Source organism: Muscardinus avellanarius (assembly GCF_963383645.1).
Source record: "Muscardinus avellanarius genome assembly, chromosome: 6".
In the NCBI taxonomy this organism is placed as follows: Eukaryota; Metazoa; Chordata; class Mammalia; order Rodentia; family Gliridae; genus Muscardinus; species Muscardinus avellanarius.
The window spans coordinates 17,934,596-17,955,330 of NC_137791.1; the positions used below are offsets into that span (position 1 = coordinate 17,934,596).

General features: G+C 43.9%; 1 protein-coding gene across 1 annotated transcript in view; it reads right to left on the reverse strand.

Annotated features, from left to right (window-relative positions):
• The window catches only part of ZNF827 (zinc finger protein 827), a gene marked incomplete at its 5' end in the record, with an annotated part of 185,189 nt that overhangs the window by 91,116 nt on the left and 73,338 nt on the right, over positions 1 to 20,735 (reverse strand). Inside the window, one exon of the mRNA XM_080697091.1 lies at positions 12,899 to 13,132. Within this exon, the coding sequence (XP_080553217.1) occupies positions 12,899 to 13,132 (234 nt within the window). The remainder of the gene's footprint in view (positions 1 to 12,898; positions 13,133 to 20,735) is intronic.

The following is a 20,735-nucleotide window of genomic DNA, read 5'->3' on the forward strand; positions in this document are numbered from 1 at the left end:
ATTCTTTATTTTGAAACAGGGTCTTACTGAGTTGCAAAGGGTCTCACTAATTAGCTGAGGCTGGCCGCGAACTGCGATCCTCCTGTCTCCGCCTTCCGAATGCTGGGATCACAAGCGTGCACCACCATGCCTGGCTGCTAAGCTCAAACTTTAAATACAATAGAGTTAGCAAGACCTGGAAGTTCTCTTTCAGGGGTAAAAGAAACAAGTCCTGTCCTCCAGATCAAAAAATGTACATTTGCAGCTTGATTCTCACATTGACTTTTAAAGTAGCCTTCATCTCCAATAGCTATACCGACCAGCAATTAATGCACAGGTCCCTGCCTTAGATAATCCGGCAGGGTGTTTGCAAACATTTTCAAGTTGGCTGCAAAATCAGGTCCATAGCTGTAGTACAAGTTTTTTGACTGGATTCTCTACTACAAATCAGAATATATCCATTGAACTGAACAAATAAATTCTCCATTCAACTTCACTTTTGTCCAAATAAAAATAAAGAATTAAACTCTCCTGGGCTCTGGGAGTTCAGGGGTATAAGTATGGCCCACCCGGCAGGTGACGTGAGGTGGCCCAGTCAACACCCAATCAGCTCGGAACGTCCTGGTGTTGATGTAAAACCTCATCCTATCTTCTTGTTTTCTCCCTGTTTAATGATTTCACTAGGAATTAGCAAAAGAGGTGCACTCAAACTGTACATGGACCTTTGGCAACATCCCAAATGATCTCATTTTAAAAAGTTAACCTATTTTTCATCTAATGTCCAAAATGTACTTTTATTGTTCTATATTAAAAAGGCGAGAGAGTCAATTAAAATATCAGCTCTAACCTTAAAGCTATTTAACATTATTATCCTTTGCCATTTAATAAATCTAAGTCCTGCCCATGCTCATTTGTTGTGATTAAAAGGCCTTTATATATCCAGAATGCTGCTATGTATGTGGGTGTATGTGTATATGTGTGTTAAACAGAATATCTAAAGATTCAGTAGAATTCTTGTGCATGCAGGTGCACACACACACACACACACACACACACACACACACACACACACACTCCAAAAAGCAAGGGCCATCTCTTTGACAGGCCCACTTCTACATACACTGAATTAAAGGAAGGAAGGAGGGATTCCTTAATGCACAAAGAGAGAAAGGATGGTGTTTTCCAATAACTAAGAATTCATCAAACTTTTCCTTTTTACCGAAAGTTCTTATCAAACTCTGAAATACTTGCCACTCCAATGAGTCAAAGAGCTTTAGTGTATAAACACTAAAATGCTTTTCTTGGGTCGTGCTAAACATTAGTGATGTGCAGTCGTATAGAATGGTCCTATATGCTAGTATAGACTGACACTGCATCATTGTACGGAGTCCTCTCACGAGGGCCCCTGTGCTGAGAGGCCCTGGATGGTACAAAGAGCATCACATAACGACGGAGGCCAGATCCCAGGTGCAACAGGAGCGAGCTACATTGGGAAGAAATGGGCCGGTGCGGGCATTATCCTGTTCATCTTCCTGACCTTCATGCACAGAACCAGGCTCGGAAAATAGTGGGAGTTGAATCAACAGCTGGATGAATGGGTGAGTGAAATCAACTAGTTTCCTCTTAAGCATAGGGTTTTTGTTTTGTTTTGTTTTGTGGCACAGAGGATGGAACCCGGGGGCATTCTACCTCTAAGATACACCCCAGCCCTGTTTATTTTTAATTATTTACTTTGAAACAGGGTCTCACTGAGCTGCAAAGGGCCTAAGTAGCTGAGGCTGTCCACGAACTGAACCGCGATCCTCCCATCTCAGCCTCCCAAATGCTGGGATTGCAAGCGTGCGCCACCACGCCCGGCTTAACCACAGTTTTAAGTTCCCTCTTCACCACGCTTCTGCTCTCCAAGGTTGCCCTTTCCGGAGTTTGCGTTCCCAGCAGTCAGCGAGAAGAAGGACGCGTGCAATACGCGAGGTGTTTTGAGAGAGCTCACGTCCACGTAGCTTTCAGCATAGCACGTTGCTGTAACTGTTGTATTTCACCAGCAGTATTACTTGTTAATTTCTTACTGCACCTGTTATAAAGGAGATGTTATCATAGGTGTGTGTGTATAGGGCAAACCAGCCCATTCAGGTTTCAGTACTCTTCGTGGTTTCGGGTATTCATGGAGGGTCCTCAGACACATCCTCTTAGATAAGGGAGAACCACTATAACACAAAAACAAAAGGAGGGCCATAAAAAGAAATGGGAAGATAGAATGAGAAGTAGAGAAATACTAAAGTACAGAGCTCACTGAAAACCCAAGAAATCTTTACATACTTTGGCCAAAAGCCAGAGCCTTAACACCCAGTTAAAAAAAAAAAAAAAAGTAAGCCCTTGCCTGTGACAGGGCACCGCCCCGAGCATTCTGCCTGTGGAATGAGTCCTTGGCCCGTGGGGAGGGGCCCCCTTGATGGCTGACCATGTTCCCTCGGGGCTCTCAATTCCCTGCCATTCTTGGGGACACAGCGCATGGATGTGCTTGTAATGCTTCTTGGCTGTGTTTCAGCCTTCTTCTCCAAGTGTTTTTGAAATCACAGTGGTCTTCAAGTTGTGTGAATGGCTCGCTTCCCCTTCCTGTCCTCTCTCTGGTGCCTGGGTCTTCCCTGGTGCAGGTGCTGATGAGCAGGGAACAGTCAACCAGGCATTCGGGAGCAGAAGCGACCCTTCAGCCACGTAACGGGGCCTGCTGGTCACACACTGGCCGGTCACTCGGCACGCTGGGGTCTCCAGGAAGGCTGAGTCAAGTAGGGAGAGGTTTCTGGGAGGAACAATGCTTGTCGCAGAATCACTTTGAAACAAAACAAGGATGGAATAAACCGGGTACAAGGGCTGGGGTGAGGGCGCTTGCCAAATGAAGATTCTTAGCACTGTTTGAATGCACAGAGACAGGCGAGATAATTCTGTTCTCACAACTGGTCCCCAGTCAGGACAGATTCACCCTCAGTCTCCTCACCTCTTGGGCTCCGCTGAGAGCCTCTCTCCTTGACTGGAGGAGCGATCATCAGCTTTGGCCACACATATATGGCCACAGGATGCCCCTGAAAGGCAGTCCCATGAATTCATTCTGCCTCCCAATTGCAGGGAGGGTTTCTGATGACAAAAACAGGGGAAGTGTGTGTATATATTTAGGGTGGGGGGGCCCTTGGGGTGGTAGGAAGTAAGAAACAGGTTCACAATTTAATATTTAAAAAGTGACCTCCATCACCCAATTTTGTACCTAAGATGGAGCGGGATGAGCCATGCCTGTATCCCGTCACCTCCCCCACCTCTCCAGCTGTGGCGCAAGCATCTTGTGAGCCACAGGAAATGTGCTCGAATCCAGCTGCCGTCCCAGATTTAGAAACGAGGAAGTAAATCGATGTATAGCACAAACTCAGGATGGCTAGAATGTGGGGAAACATGCGCATGTGTGGGGTAAATGCAGAGGGTTACTAAGAGGGAGGATAAACGTCCTTTCAGAAAGAGTCCTGTAGGCCCTCACACTCTGACCAAGGGAAAAAACATTCAGCCATTTCTCTTTCTATAAGAATAATTAGAAGCCCTAAGACACAAATAATTCTCTTCATGAAGGCTTTCCATTCTTGGGTCAGTACGGGCGCTCCTCTGCCCAGTGCTTTGGGTCCACGGCTGTCTTCCAGCATGTGTCCGGCCCTGGCAGCTCCTGTCCACCGGCCTTGGGGGTGGACGTGGCCACTTGGCAGTGAGCAGGCTCTTTAGCGATGAGGCTACCCCTCATCCACGGTGGGCCTGTGATACCAGCATGTACCCAGATGGGCGAGGGATCCACGGGGCTTCATTATGCATGCTAATATTCCCCGTCTTTGACACAGATAAGTTAAAGGTGGAAGGTTAATATGGAGATGAGAGCAAAAATCATGCTGAATGAGAATGTTTTAGCTATCTTATTGAGGAAAATAAGGGCCCTGTTCTGCCTCACAAGATGGTAAATGTGGTACCATACAGCCCTAAAGGCTGGAGGGAGGCACCGTGACACTAGGAAGACTAGGCCAGAGTGAGGTCCACAGCATCTACCTGGTGTGGAAACCTCTCCTTTGAGTGAAGAACTGAGCAGAGTGGTTACTCAAACATGTGTGTTTTTTGCGATGGGCCCCTAGAGTTAACACCATCAGACAGTATTTGTCAGTGGTGTTTGTTAACTGCGCCACAGCGTGCTGGAGATAAGATGATGTCTGTAGTTCTTAATACCAGAAACAACAACAACAACAAAAAACGCACAGGGCTACAGGAGGAAGGTGCCCATCTCAACAGGCACATATACTTTCTCGCTGTCATTCTTAACTCTTTTGCTCAGTGGTGTCTCCACCAGACCCCACAGCCCTTCCTACAATCCTACCCTCTCCCCTTGGCCTCCAAACCCCATCCTGCCCCAGGCTGGAGGCAGCCAAACAGAAAAGGAACCCAAAATGAAGGCCCAGCCTATGAGATTCCTCACAGAGTGCTTGCCTGGTTGCTGGGAACGCAAGCCAATACAAATTTTCGTGGTTCTGTTAACATATGCAGCTATGCGACAGGGAAATGATAATAAAACAAGAGCTCTTTTGAGTCTGGTCTTTTTAAATCTCAGACCTCAGCATGGGAGGCAGAGGAAGCGAGTTAATAAAGCATAAAGGGGGCTCCCCGGGGCAATGGTGAGGCAAGAGACACAGAGTTTTAGGTCCTGGAGAATGACGGGGTATCGACAGCTATTCAGGTGTATGGGTTCAAGGATTTGTAATCTGTGTGTAGATTTACAACATCACAGAAGGTGCTCACTGGCCAAAAGCTGAGGGTGAGAGGGCCAGTTAGAAACAAGTCCCCACCTCTGGCTGGGGAAGGGAGAGCTTGCAGGGTTGCACACAGCTGCTTCCGTCTGTCCTGCATCAACAGACAGGATAATCACACTGCCATCCACCCTCTGAGCTGGATAAGATCTAGACCTTCAAGAAAAAACTCTGGGTGCAGAACTCTGGGTGTCCAACTTTGTTCTTATGAAAGTGATCTATTCCTAATTTGTGTAAGATATAATTTTGAATTCCAAATTTCTAACACAGCGTACTTGGGAGGCTGAGACAGGAGGACTACAGGTTCAAAGCCAGCCTCAGCAACTTAGCGAGGCTCTCGGGAACTTAGCAAGACTCCTGGGTTCAATTCTAGTATCATACACACACCAAAGAACAACAACAACAACAACAACAACAACAACAACAACAACAACAAAACTAAACAAACCAAAAAACCTTAAATATCTCCAACTCTCACTGAGTTTTCAAGTGCTTAAAAAACTCTTAATTCCTTATTTAGATTTATATTCTCCCAGTTACAAGTTTTATATATGTGTGTAAATGAGTACGTATGTGTGTATACACACACACAGGAGAGATTGGCTCGGGATAAGCATAAAAATGAAGAAAGTGATCTATCAGTTAGTAAGTCCACTGCTGGTGATGTTCATTGTAAATTATTTTAAAAGTTGGCTTGCATTCTTGGTCATCAGTGAAAACCCAGCATGCTGTAACAAATACAGAAAGACAAATACAGAGAGCAGAGAGGTTAACTCTACAATGGCGGTATTACTCACATTTTTTGGGGGGGGGCGGGTCTGGGGATGGAACCCAGGGCATTTGACCTCCGAGCTACACCCCCACCCCTATTTTTTATTTTTTATTTATTTTTTGTTTGTTTGTTTTTAAAAAGGTTTATTAAAAAGATAGAAATACAGAAAATAGAAATACAGCCCCATGCCAAAATGGCATGAGGGGGTGACTCGAAATGAATACACCCTTATTCTTTATTTTGAAACCGGGTCCCACCAAGTTGCAAAAGGCCTCACTAAGTAGCTGAGGCCGTCCGTGAACCGCGATCCTCCCGTCTCAGCTTCCCAAATGCTGGGATTACAAGCGTGTGCCACCACGCCCGGCAATTACTCACATTTTGACTGCCTACTTATGTCACTTATTAAGTCTGACGAAGGCAGACTGTGTGATGACACTAAAGTAACACCAAAACACCAAAATCCTTACAGATTATTGTTGAAGTCACATGTGCTGTAGTTTGGATCCTAAATATTTCCCAAAGGCCCATGCATCAGCGCACGTTCATCCAAGTGGTGACACTGGGAGGTGGTAACACGTTTAGGAGTTGAGGTTATTTGCACCCTCAAAGGGGGTTGTGAAATGCCGGGCCCTCCCTTTTCCTCTCTTTTGCCCTCTGCTTGAGATGAGCAGTCTTGCTCTGCCACACACTCCTGCCCTGCTGTGCTGCCTGGCCACAGGCCCAAAGTGATGGGGGTCAACTGATCATGCACTGTGAGCCTAAATAAACCTTTCCTCTTTATAAGTTGATTATCACGGGTACTTGTTATAGTGACAGGAGGCTGACCAACACACATGGCTTAATGTTTCTGAGACTACAATTTTTTCCATGGGAAAAATACCAAGTAAAGCAATGAACAGTTTTCATCCTAAGAAACGATTTAGCCAATATCTCTAATTTACCTGAAGAAATTCTTTACAAAAGGGTCCAACATAGTCTGATTATGTTTGGGGGCTGGGGGGGGGGCTGGTTTTTCTCTTAAAAGAATGCCAACACTGCTTAAGAAAGATCATGAAACTCAACAGTAAAGAACACAGAAGAAAAAAAGGTAGCATTATCTAAAGCTCACAACCAACACTATCTTGATTTATTAGGTACAGGTGCCCTTCTAAAAAAAGGTTCCCAGATACCATCATTTCATAATAAATTAAAAAGACACCACTGAAGAGAGATAATTCTTTTTTGAAAGGAAAAGGGACACCTGATAGAGTTTTTTTTTTTTTCTGCCAGCCTCTACCTAGAATACTCTTTTCAGATGACAAGACATTTCTCCAGCCTTGCCCTAGACACAACGCTTCTAAGGTCTTAGCTATCAGAACCACCTCAAGGGCTTGTCAACACCCAGATGGCAGGGCCCCCGCCCCCAAGTTTCAGCCGGGTCCACAGTAGAGTTCAATAACATATATTTCCAGCCAGGCATAGAGGCTCACACCTATCATCCCAATACATGAAAGGCTGAGACAGGAAGATGGCAGGTTCAAGACCAGTCTCAGTAATGTGAGAATCCACCACCTAGGGAGATTGCTTCACAATAAAAAATAAAAAGGGCTGGTGGTGTAGCTTGGAGGTAGAATGCCCGTGGGTTCAATCCCCAATAACACACACACACACACACACACACACACACACACACACAGACTATGCATTTCTAATGCTTCCCTTTATCCCACCAAGGTTGTTTATCTTACCAACGTGGAGAGCTGGCCCAGGCCACGTCCTGACTCTACCAGAAAGGAAAGAAAACAGAACCCAAAGGCCTAAACACAGCTGCATTCAAGGTTGAAGTCACAGCAGTTGCCATAATCGGACCCCTGAACTTCCGACGTCATTCTGTCTCCTATCATTCATTCCTGGCCCTCTCCTCCCTCCCAGCAGTCCCATAGGACTATGTAAAACTGTCGATTTTGGCCGATATGCCCTCATCCCTAGAAAAGGGAGAAGTTTCCACATGTGGATCCCAATCAGAGTCGAGGAAACCAGCTGGAACTTGGGACTGGGACCACGATCATTCTCTTTGGGTGCTCTTTTGAGCCAGAGAGAAACTCAGAAACTGCGACAACGACTACCTTTCCCATGTGGATCAGGTAACAGGAAAAGTCCATCTACATGGCCAAAGAGAAGCAGAGAGGGCGTGGAGAGAAGGGCTTCCTGGATTCCACATTGTCTTCCAGTCTCTGTCCTCAGAGGAGAACTGCGGTTCTACTTGCCCTTGGGATCTATAAACCAATCCCAACCCTGCATCTTCCATTAAATCTTCTTTTCTTGCCCACCTGGAGAAGATTTCTGATATTGAGAAACAAAGGGGTCCTAATTAAAACTGCTCACAACTTCAAACTTTGGATACCTCTCCTCTTCACTTCAGCTCACCTCAGAGATTGAATTCACCTTACAACTTCATCCTACTCAAGTTTACCTGTGTATTAGTCAGTTTCCTATTGCTATAACAAAATACCTGAAGCTGAGTACTTTAATCGAGAGAAGAGGTCTATTTAGCTCACAGTTTGGGAGGTTCAAGGGCACGGTGCCACACTGGCTGGGTTCTGGTGAGAACCTTTCCAGAGGCAAGGCAGCATGGTAGGAGTGCACAAAAGAAGGAGAGCTCGCAGAGTAAGGTAGGAGGCCAGAGAGAGACCAGGGAAGCACAGGTTTGTTCCTTTATAACAACCTCTCTTTAAAACTCACTGGTATTCTATGAGAATGACATGGATCCCTTCCACAGGCATGCCCCAACTGACCTAAATACCTCCCATGAGGCCCCACCTACCAATGTTCCCATCACCTCTTAACACCACCACACTGGGGACCAAGCTTCTAACACATGAGCCTTTAGGGACATACTCAAACCACATCCAAACAATAGCAACTGGTTTCTGAATATTGCCTAGTGAAAGCTCTACCTTATCTTTGTGATACCCTGAACCTCACATCACCATATATTTCAAATCCAGGGCCTGCTTTGATTTCTATACAAGAGGTAATATTAATTTATATTTCTCTCTGGGACCAGGCAGGAATAAATAAATATAAACCCTTCAGTGAATACAGACATAAAAAAAAAAACCCAATAAACTCGTTTCAAATTAAGGTCTAACATGAAATTTTATTTACCATGTTATAGAAATTTAAGTGTTTACATTTTTCTTAATGTTTCTGAATTAACTTCAGGATTTCTACCTCCTGATTTTGGGGAAATTATTATTTTTAAACAGCATTCCTACTTGCGACTTGTAGTGGTGGCAAGCAATACACAGTATATTGCCTACGTGCTGTAAACATCTGACTCCCCAAAGACAAAGGAGGGCAATGCTTTATTTCTTTATGTCTGGCTACTTTTCTTAATGCAAAACAGAGACAAAGTGGGGAAGTGCTGTGCCACTTTCAGCATTACCTCACATTGTGATCACACTTGTATGACCTAAGTTGGCAAGGTGACCAGATGTTGCAAAATCAGAATTTAAAGATAGTTTGAACAGCTCACACTGCCTGATATTCTATGTCCTCTGTTGTGAACTTGGGACTTTGAAACTGTGATCTCCTTAAAGGAACACTTGTGGGACGTATCCACGGCAGCCCCGGGCTCAGAGGACGAGTTGGATGACTCTGGCTGCCTCGTGTCACCTAAGGACAGGTAGTCAGGGGCAGCCACTGAAACCGGGACAGGGGATTGCTTTCCTTATGGATTCACTGGCCCAGCTGTTAGGCACTCAGCTTCCCAACTCACGACTGGAAATGGAACCTGAACCACAGGAAGGAAGAAAACTCAGATTTTCCCAAACACACACTTAATAAAAAACGGAGCCTCGTCTCCAACTTGTCTATGTTTATTCCCACAGAACATAAATGTCAGTTTGGAAAACTGTGTATCTACTGAGGCTGCTCCACAGAGAAGGGCTTCACATGATATTTGACTGGGCCCCGTGCCAAACATCCATCCTTACGAAGTTAACGTAAGTTAATTTAAAACTGGAAACGAAGCAGCCAAAATTGTTGACTAGTTTCCTCTTATTAATTCAATGGAAAGACTGAGAGGGTTTAAACCACAGGTCATGGCTTCTAGTCTAACAGAGGAGAAAAATTCTCACATTTCACATCTCAGCAACTCCTTGGGTCAAAAATGAAACATGGAAGAACATGTCCCGTGCATTATACATTTTGCAGGACAATGCATGGGCCATACTAGTGTCCCCCCACACACACATACACGCCGTGGTTTTGCCTCCCCCAGTTACTGCTACCAACTGCATTCCACTTAAAATGTTACATGGAAAATTCCAGAAGTAAACAACTCCTAAATTTTAAATAACTTTCATTATACTATAGCATTATTGTATTTTATTAGCTATTGCTAATCTCTTGCTGTGCTAGTACATAATTTAAACTTTATCATACATACATATAGCAAAAAAAAAAAAACAGTATATAAGATTAGGTGCCAACTTCAGTTTCAGGCATCCACTGGGGATCTAGAAATAGGTACTCTTAAGATAAAAAAGGACTACTGGCTCGGCGTGGTGGCACATGCCTATAATCCCAGTCTTGGGAGGCTGAGACAGAAGGATTCCAGGTTCAAGGACAGCCTCAGCAACTTAGGGAGGCTGTCAGCAACTTAGCAAGACCCTGTTTCAAAATAAAAAATAAAATAGGACTGAGGGTATAGCTCAGAGGTAGAATGCCCCTGGGTTCAATCCCCAGCACCACAAAAACACATTAAAAAGAAGGAACTACTATACTTTCTTCACCCAATTCTTCCTGACTGGAGGGCTTCCCCCAACATAGCACAAGACCATAAAGAGGAACGAGGGTGGAGAAAGCCATGGACCAACATCTGCAAGAATGCCTAGGACGAGACTTGCGGGGTTCGCTCCCAGGGGAACGGGGAGTGCCCATGACTACCTGCAGAGGGCTCTAGGAAATGACGTACGACCCTGGTCTACAAAGGACAGAAATGGCCATGGGAAGGGGGAAGGCTCAAGACCCTGACCGTCCTTTACTTTGGATATCTTTCGGGCATGAACACTGAAACTGTTAAAATTATAACTCAAAGACAGCACGTGATTTTTTCCCTAACATCCTTCTTTTTGCAAAAGCAGCGGTCTATCAATAATCAGAAACTTTTAATACCCACTTTAAACCTAATAAAGGGAGAGTCTTCTTTACCTTGTAACAGGCGACAGAATAAAAAGCGATTGTTTGTAAAGCCACATGCCTGTATCTAGGAATAACCTAGAAACTTCTTGGTGGTTTTCCTGGCTGCAAGCGCTGCACTGCTGAGTTCCAAGTACAAGTCACTCAAATGGATCACTACCCTGAATTACCTCTGACAAGCCCGCAGCGTGGACAGGGTAGGGACCGTGATGTTTGTTTCTTTGATCCATTTCTCTGGTGTATAGAAAAAATTCTCTGGGGCATTATTTTCAGGGCAAAAATTAGTTGTTGCTCTTCAAGTTTTTGTTTCCTATCATAAAGTAGGGGCAGATGACCTTGGAAATACGATGATGCTATCCATTCAGCTATTGCTGAACCCCACAGCACATGTACTGAGTAGAAGTCAACATGCACATTGAGACGGGACATCGCTGGCCACAAATATCCATGGCTACATAACTGTATTCTACTTGATGGGTCTCATTATTACCTAGGAAATGATTTCATAGTATAGCATCTCAAATTGCATCAGCCGACAGGATTAAGATGACATATTTTCCTTAAAGAACATCATTCCTGAAATCTCATTCTTGCATATTCTCGCTTGGTGTCAGCCCAGCCTCCTCGGCTCACAATACCAGCTGCATCGCAGACTGTGAACTAGCAGCGCCGACACTCGTATCTTATCCACCAGGCGTGGGGCCAGAAGTCGCTGTGGGATGAGGGTTCAAATCACTGAATGATGAGAGCTTAGGCGATGGGAGAAAAATCAGAGCTCTGTGTCCTCCTTGGGTTGATCAGACGACAGAGGGGTTACTCTTTGTCAGGGAGATATTTTGACATAGGAGGAAGAGTTGAAAAATAGACAACTGGGTTGGCCTGAACCTCACTGCTAAAAACTTCCAGCCTTCAGCAATCAGGAGGATCTTGCTGGACCTCCCATTTGTGTAGAAGGAGCTGCACCGTCATTGCAAAGTTTAGGGAAAAGGGGTTATAAGAAGAGGTAATGATTCTATCATGCTTTATCTCTAACAAATCATGTTTCCCTGAAGTTCCAGCATGCTCTGAATTAACGTCAAAGATAAGAATTCCTAACCCCACCAACTGGCAAATACAGGAATTTCAACTGTTCTGATATAATGACTCAAAGTAAATCACTATTAATTCCTTACTTTCCAAACTACTAGTCAACCAGAAACAGTCAGAAAGGCTGATGAAATTACAGATCCCAGAGGGGTCTCTCTCGTGTATTTCTTGCCTTCATCCTCCAAGCACAGCAACTTCCAAACTAAAAGCAGCTTTTGATTCATATTAGTATTTTAAATATAGCTTCTAAAAATTACCTTTAGGAGGCACGGAACCAAGGCTGGGATATGACTTGCCAAGTAATATTATTGATATAGCTTTTCTTTCCAGGTTCTGAAAGTCATACCTTGGCATTTAAAAGACCTTATATTTTTTACCTGTTGCAGAGGAGACTGCACAGATGGAGACTGAGTGGGTAAGGAAAAAAAAAAATCCAAAATGTGTGAGTTTCAAATTTTAGCTCTTTCTTCCTACATTTAATAGGCTGGGATTGTATTTAAATACTAGTAAAAATTACTCATTCATCTTAAGAACAAGCTAATTATTGCACTATTCCATTATGAAATTCTCTACCCATTAAATCTCCTGTTGCTACTCTATTGGTAATTACTTCAAGTGTCATCTCAACTATTTAGGAAGTTAAGAAAAATATTTTTAATGGTCCTTAAGGAATATAGTATAAATACACCAAAAAATACGAGGCCCTTTTATGAGAAAAGAATCTGCTATTTTGATCAATTAGCAGAAGTGCTGGGAACGTCATTAGGACTCATTTAAAATTATGGCCGCCTCATCTTGGAAACCAGCAGTGGTAACTTTGGCACTAACTTTCCAGAAAGAAGGCTGCATTTAATAAGACAGGTACACAGCTCACAGAAACAAACAGACCCATGCACGTGCCCCAGGAAGTTCAGCCAAGCCATCTGAGTTCCTTGAATTCACTACCATCATGTACGGCTGTCACCACCGGGTAAATCATACCCCATGGGGAAGCCTTCCGGTCAGCTTGCAAGCGCTATGATGGAATGAGAAGGTGGTTCTAGGATAAATCAGGTACCTGAGAGTTTCATGAGAAGTTCAGACGCGGCTTTGACTGACATATCCCGCCTGAGCGCGGTCCCCGTCCCTTCCTGGGGCTTCAGCGTGTCCTCGGAGATGCTGGAGGCAGCCGCATCGGGCTCAGGGCTGAACACGTAGCTGGACAGAGGCAAGGGCGTGCTCAGACCTTCTTCTTCCTTGGGCTCCTCTTTCACTTTAAAGTTAAGATTCATGGGCTCCTTCTGATTTGCAGCTGTCAAAAGAAAAAAGTATTATATAAAAAAGTATTATATATGTGATTACATATGTATGCGCATGTATATAAGGCCAAACCCTCCCCTCAAATACTTAATCAAGCATGAAAGGCACAATCTCCTTGTGCTAAGAGCCAGAGAAGCCACAACTTGACCAAAATAAGCTGGGCCCGGAGCACTGAAATACAAAAGCACCCCATGAGCCTTGGACCCTGAAGGATGTGAGCCCTGACATCTTTAGAACCCGAAATAGTTTAAAAATTGCGGTCTCTGCAAAGTGTCTGGGCATTTTCTCTCTGGTTTTCCTAAATGTCCTCTTCCCGATAGATGCCACTGTCTCCCTGCCCTATTAGCACGCTCCCTACCTAATCTTATTATAGAATAATACTTTCAGACAATTATTCTGCCATCAAATATTGAATAAAAACATGAGTCAGAGGCAATACTCAAAGTCAAAACGGGGGTTAGGGTGGTGAGGTGAGGATGGGGAATTTACCATCGAGAAAGGCTTGGGCTAGAACACACCACCCTTGCCTTATTACAGCGGACACTGTTAACCCAAACATGGTGGAGGGGGGATGTACTTGGCACTGTGTGTTTGGTCACCGTGAATAAATCTTTGTCTGTAGCCCCAGGCCTCTCTGCATTCCAAATGGGCTTTGCTTTTGTTTGTTTTTGTTTTGTCTGTGTGTGGTACTAAGAACTGAACCCAGGGGCATTCAACTACTGAGCTACACTCCAGCTCTATTTTATTTCTTAAATTTCATACAGGGTCTCACTCGATTTCTGCGGGCCTTGCTAGATTGCTGAGGTTGGCCTTGAACCTGAAATCCTCCTGTCTCAGCTTCTTAAATACTGGGATTATTGACATCACCATCATGCCTACCTGCGTTCTATTTTGTTTTTAAGAAAAAAAAATTGGGGGGAGATATTTGTACATTTCCAGCAAAGTTGCAAAAATGCTTCCAAGGGTGTCCACATAGCCTTTGCCCGGCATTCCCCAAGGTCAGCATCTTACATAACCACGAGACATTTGTTAGAACTGAAAAATTCACATTGCTTTGATCTAAACACCAGTTTGATTCAGATCTCGCCCATTTTTCCACAGTCCTTTTCCCATTTTTAGCAGTTGGTTGGTGTGGGGCGCCATAGTCGGGGCACAGCTAAGCGGTCATGGGATGGAGTCTATACCTGGGCCACGCTGGTCCAGGCCTTACCCACTGGCTAGACACCACACAAGAAGAGCAAGCCAACCAGAAAGAAGAGGCGAGTGCCCGCTCCCTACCGATGTCCACGTCACAGGCCTCTCACTCCCCTTCAAAGACTGATGAGATTGAAATTGCAGGTTGGTTGGTTGGCTGATTATATTGTATGTGTTCAACTTTTGAGGAAGAGTATCTCATTCCCATTCTAATGCAGAATTCTGAGTGTATGTGTGTGTGTGTGTGTGTGTGTGTGTGTGATTGGAGATTGAACCCAGGAGCATTCTACCTCTAAGCTATGCCCCCAGCCCTATTTTATTTTTTATTTTGAACCATGGTCTTGCTAAGTTGCTGATGGCTTCACTAAGTTTTTGAGGCTGGCCTCTAACCTGCAATCCTCCTGTCTCAGTCTCCCATGTACTGGGATAACAGGCATGAGCCACCACACCCAGCTCTAACACAAAATTCTTAGTAACTCTTCTTAAAATGAGCCCTATGTCCATTCCATCTTAACAAACAAAGAGATACAATGAATCCCCAAAGCAAATACCTCTTCCAGCCAATACACAAGCACACAGTCTTTCTTTTATCATCTCATGCCCCTTTAAGAATAGACATTGTGGAATCAAAAGTTCACACAGAGCCGAGCGTGGTGCCGCACACTTGTAATCCCAGTACCTGGGAGGCTAAGACAAGAGGATGTGGGTTCGCGGCCAGCCTCAGCTACTTAGTGAGCCTTCTTCCCCCTCAATTTAGTGAGACTCTGTTTTAAAATGGGGGTGTAGCTGAGAGGTAGAATGCCCAAGTTCAATCCCTAATACTATAAAAAAGAAAAAAAGAAAAAAATTCACACAGGCCAGCATATTTGGAAACTGGCAAGTTTCATTACCAGAAAGATGCAGACCCGAGTGTAGAACCTGGGTCCATGAGCTGCCCTGAACCCTCATCTGCCTCTACCACACGGCTCCTCTGCCTCTCCCCCAGGAGATAACACTCAAATGTAGTTTGAACATCCAGCCTTCGCTCAAACAGCAGCTGCTCAAGGTCCACCCTTAACCATCCTGTTCAAAATTGTAACCACCACCCTACCATATCCCAGTCTCTTACCCTGAAGTAATTCTTTTGTGCTCCGAAAATCTCAGCCGCTAATAAGTATGATTATAGAAGGAATCGTGTCCTCCCTTCAGAGGAAACAACTTACCATACACACACACACACACACACACACACACACACACACACACATATAATATGGTAAATATAATTTACCATATAATATATATATGTGTGTGTGTATATATTTACCATAAAATATAATTTACCATATCATATATATAAATTTATATGTATAAATATATATAAATGTATATATATATTTTGGTGGAACTAGAGATTAAACCCAGAGGCATTCACCTCTGAGCCAACCCCCCAGCCCAATTTTCTCATTTGGAAACAGGGTCTCACTAAGTAATGGAGGGCCTCACTAAATTGTTCAGGATGGCTTCAAACCTGCGATCCTCCTGTCTCAGCCTCCCAAGTACTGGTATTACAAGCATGCGCCACCCCGCCCAGCTTACTATATTTATATTTTCTCAACACATTACAGCTTTCTGTTACTCTTGATATAGTCAGAAGAGAAACCAGGGAGTATTGCCTTGCAAGCTTACAACCCAGCAACGAGGTTGAAGCCCTAACCCTGCATGTGAATACATTTGAGTACGGGCCTTGAAGGAGGTAATGAAAGTTTAATGAGGCCATAATGGTGGGGGCCTAACGCACCAGCCTGCAGCATTTTGTCCTGGCAGCCTGACCAGACCAATCATGTACTATACAATTTTCCAATTCATTATGTTAGCCATTCTAAGTCCGTGGCCTCAACTCCAAGGCAAGTTTCCTGAAGGCAACAGTCTATATTTTAATACTGACTCATGCCCAGTGCCAGGCACATAACAGGGGCTCAGTCTACAAACGCCGAATGAATAAAATGTGTTGGATGCCAAGTAGTGACTTCTCCTGGCGTTCCTATATTAACTGTGGTTAACAAAATCTAAGAATACCAAAATAGCCCTCCAAAAGCAGTCTCTCATCATCACACTGGGGAGGAGATCTTTGAGATGAAGTGAGGCTTTAGGACCTAGACCACAGCTCTTACTGAGATGTCTCTGGATGACCGCTTGGACTCTAGCATTACCCAAGGGGGAGTCCAGAAAAATTCAAAGAAAGTGCTGAAAATCTAGCCCTTGGGGGACATGCCATGGAAATCTAAACCAAAGGGCTCAATGACAACAATCTCTAGAGCAGCTTCCAAACATGTCTTTCCAGCCTCAACCACGAGGGGTGCGTCTGGAGAACTCTGCCTACTTGGCACTCTTCTGCCCTTTGCACTTTGTGGCCACTTTCAAGGGTTTTGCTGGTGACATCCTGAAGGTTGCCCTTTCCTTCTGCCTTTCTTCCAGAACCTTTGGAAAATCTTTTTCCAAGAGCATCCTAGTCACAGCAGTGATCAGTGTGTTTATTATGTTCGTGACTTCCATTCTTTGGGAAGGAATTAAAGTCAATGGCTATGAATTTATTTATCTATTTATTTTTTTGGTGGTACTCGGGTTCCTGGAAACCCTTCTACCTCCAGGCTACACTCCCAGACCTATTTTTACATTTTTATTTGGAAACAGGGTCTCCTAAGCCAGAGCGCACAGCTGGCTTGGAACCTGCGCGATCCTCCTGTCTCTGCCTCCCAAGCGCGGGGATTACAAGCGTGCACCACCAAGCCTGGCTGATGGCTATGAATTTTAAAAATGCTTCTGGACAGCCGGGCGTGGTGGCGCACGCTTGTAATCCCAGCATTCAGGAGGCTGAGACTGAAGGATCATGGTTCGAAGATAGCCTCAGCTACTTAGTGAGGTCCTTTGCAACTCAGTATGACCCGGTATTAAAATAAAGAATAAAAGAGGGCAGGGGGTGTAACTCAGAGGTCAAATGCCCCTGGGTTCCACCCCCAGACCCGCAAAAAAAAAAAAAAAAAGCTTCTGGACTGTCTTTTATTAAAAAAACAACAACAACAAACTTTTTAGCAGCCAGGCATGGGCATGGGGCATGGCTGTCATCCCAGGACTTGGGAGGCTGAGACAGGAGGATCACAGGTTTATAGCCAGTCTCAGCTACAGGTAGAATGCCCCTGGGTTCAATCCCCAGTACCATATAATAACAACAGCAATAATTATTTTTTAAAAAATAGCATTCTGAGATGAGGCTAGGAAAGAGAGAAGATACTGAGGTTCTAGAAGCAAATCCCAATGTGTAAAAGAGGGAGGATACTCTCTCTGAACATGGAAATGGTCATAGTAGCATTGGTTAGAATACATGCTACATAGCGCCGGGCGTGGTGGCACACGCTTGTAATCCCCACGCTTGGGAGGTGGAGACAGGAAGATCGCACAGGTTCAAAGCCAGCCGCACTGGCTTAAGAGACTCTGTTTCCAAAAATAAAATAGGTCTGGGAGTGTAGCCCGGAGGTAGACGGGCTTCCGGGAACCCCAGTATCACCAAAAAAAAAAAAAAAAAAAAAAGAATACATACATGCTACATAAAACCTAAGGGGGGAAAGATATTTAGTATTGTTAACACAACCTGGATTTCAATAAGACACTTTCAAATAGACACTTTAGAAAAAGAAGGCGAGCTGTATGTTGCTGGGTAGTAAACTTGCGAGGTATACATACCTGGTTTTCATTCTGACTGTATGAAGAATGGCATAAAACTGTCTTGAGAAAATATAAATATAGCTAATGATGGAACAGAAAAACATGTGGAAAACACTCCTTTGCCCAAGTTTTAATTTCCCAAGCACTCAGGTCTAAATAGAAGATGTAAAAATAGAAATATGAAGATTAGCCTGCTTTCTCTCAATTACCAGAAATATTTATATTGAGACCACAAAGCCTATATTTTATAATCAATATGACTCAATAATTGCCATCTTTTAAATTATCCTACTTTAAAAAAAAAGCCACATGTGCAGAGAAAGGTGAAATTAAAAGATGCTTTCTCTTTCTTTGGGGGAAATTGCTAAGAGAAAAAGCAACAATTTATGACTCACTGCATAGTCTTTACTGATTCCTACTACGAACACAAAAAGATTTGTGCACATATGGAACTCGGCTTGTAAAGGGCTTTCACAGCACCTGCCTCGACTTCTGTTTATGTGTCTTAAAGTTGCCAGACGCTCCACTTTTAACACAGCAAGGAAGCCCCGCTAATCAAGAGGCCCCGTCTCTCGCTGTTTGTTCCAAACATTTCAGGAGCTGCCACTCTGATTATAAATTATGTACATCTGTAAGTTCATATACTTGATGGAGTTGGGCTGTCATTTCAAGGAAACAGATCGGTTTCTACGAGGATTTAGAAACGATTCCAGCTAAGGACAAATGCAGGAGAGGAATGAAACGCCATCAGGAGGCACAGAGGATCGTGACTGTCCAGTTCTAAGAGGTAAGCATCAGTGGTTTGTAGAAGAACTCCCTTGTCATAAGAAGGTGGCATTGGCTCAGATGGAGATGCCTTCTAAGTTTTCTCTCCCCCAAGGAAAATTCCATATAACTTGCTTAAAGACTATTATCCGTTTTGATAATAACACACACAATTAGCATTTGAATTATTACACAGGGATTGAACCATCCATCAACCACAGAAGGCGGGTATGATTACCATCTTCATTTTAAAGGTGAAGAAACTAAGGTCCTAAGAAGTTAACAAGACCAACACCCTCAAATCACAGAGCCAGTACAGAGGCCCTAGGCTCTGAGCTTCTGACTACAAACGCACCCGAGCCCTTTCCTTCCTCTCCAAGATACCTCAGTACCTTTAAGAAGGACACTAACCTATGCAGCTGGACCATGGGGTTTGGAAAGTAAGTGAGATGCAGCCAACTCTGCATTGTTAATGAAGAAAGGAAAGAGGCGTCCCCTGAAGGGAAGGGATGTTTTCTGGTAAGAAGAAATCTTGTGAAGGCCATAAGAATGCTCTGCTCTGTCCCGCTGGTCCTCTTTGGTGAAGAAAAACAATACCTTTCCTTAATGTTCATAAGACAGGAAGGCTCTTTTTCAGTATATAGTCTAGCAATTTGGTGAATGCTGAGCTGCTCCGTGAAAAAGTAAGGCTGTTGAGAATTCTATTTGCTACTCTACCCAACCCAGGGCCAGAAGAACATGGAAGGGACTATTCAGAGAAATCATTTTCAACTGTGTTCCAAGGAACCCCGGGACATGCTTCAGTGGTTCTAAGTGATGTTTGTCTCAAATTTAAGTTTTTAAAATTGTTTTCAAATCAATTTAAAATTAAGTTCTAAAGTGTGCATCCTCACATAGTTACACATAAAATGTCAACTGACTGGAGACCACGAATGTGTCGACGGGTTAATTTAGTTTTGTATAACCCTTGTAATACAATTTCTCTTGCCACGGTAGTATTAGACTTCTAGTCATATGTTATTAACAAGGGAGTGGTCCACGTTGATCTTTCAAAGACTCCAAGCCTATGCATGCACATACATGTAGAACTGTACAAATACAGTACTAGGAGAGTCCGCATGCACATCTTGAATCACTAGTGACCATGGACTGGATAATCTGCTTGTGTGTGTGTGTGTAGGGGGGGTGTCTTGTGCATCATAAGATATTTTACCAAAATCCCTGGCCTCTCCCCTCTAGAGGCCAGTAGCTCCTACTAGTTGCAAATACAAAAAAGTCCTTCAGACATCATCCCCTGTGCATAATGGCCTCAAATTATATGTCAGAGTAGGTTCCAGAGTCTGTGTCTGGTATGCTTCTGACAGGGGCTAACACGCAACAATATCAGGCATTATGAAGAAACACATATACCTGCAGCTGTCGTTTCTTGAGTATGTTAAATGGGCCAGGACATATGATATTCTGAGTGTTTACCTGAATTAACTTCTGATCCTCACAATGACCCTTGGAGTTGGGTCCTAAAGTTATCCCCATTCTGCAAACTGGGCATCTAAGACCTAACGTGATTATATTTCCCAAAGAACAATTAACTGACATTATAGGATTTAAAATATTCCCAAGCCGGGTGTGGTGGCACACACTTGTGATCCCAGTACTTGGGAAGCTGAGACAGGAGAATCACACATGTTCAAAGCCACCCTCAGCTTCTTACTTAGTGAGGCTCTCAGCAACTTAGTGAGACCCTGTTTCCAAATAAAACATAATATAGGTCTGGAAGTGTACTTCGGAGGTAGAAAGCACGTGGGTTCCATCCCCAGTACAACCAAAAAAAAAAAAAAAAAAAAAAAAAAGTCTCCAGACCTCATGCACTAGAGACAGCCATGTTCAAAGATAGGGCAGGGCTGAAGGAGATGGGTCCCCCCGAAGGCAAGGAA